This window comes from Orycteropus afer, unplaced genomic scaffold (genome assembly GCF_000298275.1).
Source record: "Orycteropus afer afer isolate SDZICR_OR568_19922 unplaced genomic scaffold, OryAfe1.0 scaffold00294, whole genome shotgun sequence".
NCBI lineage: Eukaryota > Metazoa > Chordata > Mammalia > Tubulidentata > Orycteropodidae > Orycteropus > Orycteropus afer.
This window is the reverse complement of record NW_006921881.1, coordinates 994,265-996,599: the sequence shown is the minus strand read 5'-3', so window position 1 is coordinate 996,599 and position 2,335 is coordinate 994,265. Positions and strand designations below refer to the sequence as shown.

The window sequence follows — 2,335 nt, the reverse complement described above, 5'->3', positions numbered from 1 at the left end:
AAGATTGTGACTCCTATTTTTCAAGAACTTCTAAGAAAATTAGTCTCAGTTCCTTATGTTCAAGAAGACAGCACTGTCCCGGGCATTCAGGAAGTAAAATCCACTTGGCAAAACCCAAAAGAAAACTGAAACTTTACTTAAACAAAATGTTTTGCAATATCTTGGATTTTTTTTTTGTGTGTGTGTGTGTGTGCTTTAGACTGTTAATGGGAGTGTGTGTGTGTGTGTGTGTGTGTGTAGGTTGGGAGCAATACACAAAAGCTGTGGTGGAGATCAACTGACTCTATGGTTATATTGGATTAAGGGGACAGGGCAAAGGTTTTGCCTTCTGAACCCTGATTATTTTTTCCCTAACAAGAGAACTTCCCCCTCACCACTCCCTATTTTCTCTCCTGGCAGCAAATAGAGTGACTGCTGAGCCAGCTCCAGTGTTTTCGGGAAGTCAGATGCCCTTTCCCTTCCTGGCTGTCTGTCTCTCCCTGCCCCACGGTGGACACCATGAACCTTCTGGTCGCTCTCCTTTGCCTGATGCCCCTGTACCCAGGTAGGAGGCAGGGGAGGGGTGGTGTTGGGGTCCTGCAGGCAAGGCCAATGCTACTCACATGTTGAGTTCCCACAAGTGAACCACAAGTGAAACAGACAATCTCTTTTCTTTTCCTTTTCTCATCAGTACCTTTTTTCTTTCCCTCATCTCTGTCTCTGTGTCCCCATGATCACAGGTCTGGCTGCAGCCACTCCGTCCTGCCCTCAGAATGTGAATATCTCTGGAGGAACTTTCACCCTCAGTCACGGCTGGGCTCCGGGGAGCCTTCTCACCTACTCCTGTCCTCTGGGCTATTACCCATCCCCTGCATCGAGGTTGTGCAAGAGCAACGGACAGTGGCAGACCCCTCGAGCCACCCGACTGACAAAGGCAGTCTGCAAACGTGAGGCTCCCTTGGACCTTGTTCAGGGCTCCCCACCAGTAGCCACTCCAGAACATCTGTTAGAGAGTTGGAGAATGGTCTCTAGCTTATAGCACACTTATAGAAGGCTTGACCTGGTTAGAAGGGGTGGCAGAGATGGCAAAGCTGCTTTTGCAGAGGGCTTTTCAAAACACATGGTCCCTAGGTGGTAAAATTGGTTTGTGATAGGCTGCTAACTTAAAAGTTGGTGTTTCAAATCCATCCAGGGATGCTGCAGAAGAAAGGCCTGGCAATCCGCATCCATAAAGATTACAACGAAGAAAACCCTATAGAGCAGTTTTACCCTGTAACACATGGGGTCTCCATGAGTCAGAACTGACTTGATGGCAACTTTTTCTTTTTTCCTCCAAAATATTCAGAATTGTCAATTGTCCATAGCATGGAATTGGTGGCTGGCTCTGATGCAGAGTGTGAGGAGCTAAAATCAGGGATAATTTTTAAAAGACAGTAATGCATCATTTAAAGTCCATGATACATTCTGTGAAATAGAATGGTGTTCTGGTTACCTAGTGCCACTCTGACAAGAATATACCACCAATGGGATGCTTGAACAAACAGGAGTTTATTCTCTTACAGTTTGGAGGCTTTAAGTCCAAGTTCAAAGTGCCAGGCTCTAAGGGGTAGGTGAAAGCCCCTCAACCTTGGGCTTCAGCTTTGCTTCCTGCTCCTGGCCCACTGAGGCTGGAGGCTTTTCTTCACTCAGCTGTTAGCTGCTGGCTGCTGATGCTGACAAACCCAAGGTTGACAAGTAACAAGGCACAGTCCTGATGATACCAAACCACACGGCAGGCCATTAATTCAAGTCCACTGAAAGTGCCAAAGTTGGCAGAGCATGGTAGGCTGCTGAACGACGACTCGGCTACATGCAGGGTTGAAGTGTGCTATAAGCTAGAGACCATTCTCCAAGGCTTCTCCTTATATGCAGGAAGCATACCACATCCCTAAGGCAGTTACTTAGCTGCTCCCAGTAGATTCCACCATGGAGTTGATTACCGGTCTCATCATGGGGAATACTACATCCAGCTGCCCAGCCACTCAACCAGGCCCAGCCAAGTTGACACACTAAGTGAAGTACCACAAATAGTATGTGATCTGAACACTGTACAAACACCATTTTATACAGGCAGTCACTGGATTATGAGTTCCACTCCTAAGTCTTTCAGCTGAATTTGTATGTAAGTTGAAACAGTTAGGTACAGTTTGTAATTAACATCAGTTAGTCCAATGTTTGTCTTTGTACATGCAGTTTTAGTATATGTACCTTCCTATGCATAAAAAACATTAAAGAAACACTTCTAGATATACTAGACTTCTTTAACATAATAATACAGCGATAATAGTAGTAATGTTTTTTTCTTAATTAATTAATT

The 2,335-nt window shown here is 45.3% G+C and overlaps 1 protein-coding gene across 1 annotated transcript in view; it reads left to right on the top strand.

Moving 5' to 3' along the window:
• The first annotated feature begins 498 nt into the window (after positions 1-498).
• The window catches only part of LOC103205923 (complement factor B), a 36,081-nt gene continuing 34,244 nt past the window's right edge, over positions 499-2,335 (top strand). The window contains exons 1-2 of the mRNA XM_042782379.1: positions 499-544; positions 720-926. Of these exons, the coding sequence (XP_042638313.1) occupies positions 499-544; positions 720-926 (253 nt within the window). The remainder of the gene's footprint in view (positions 545-719; positions 927-2,335) is intronic.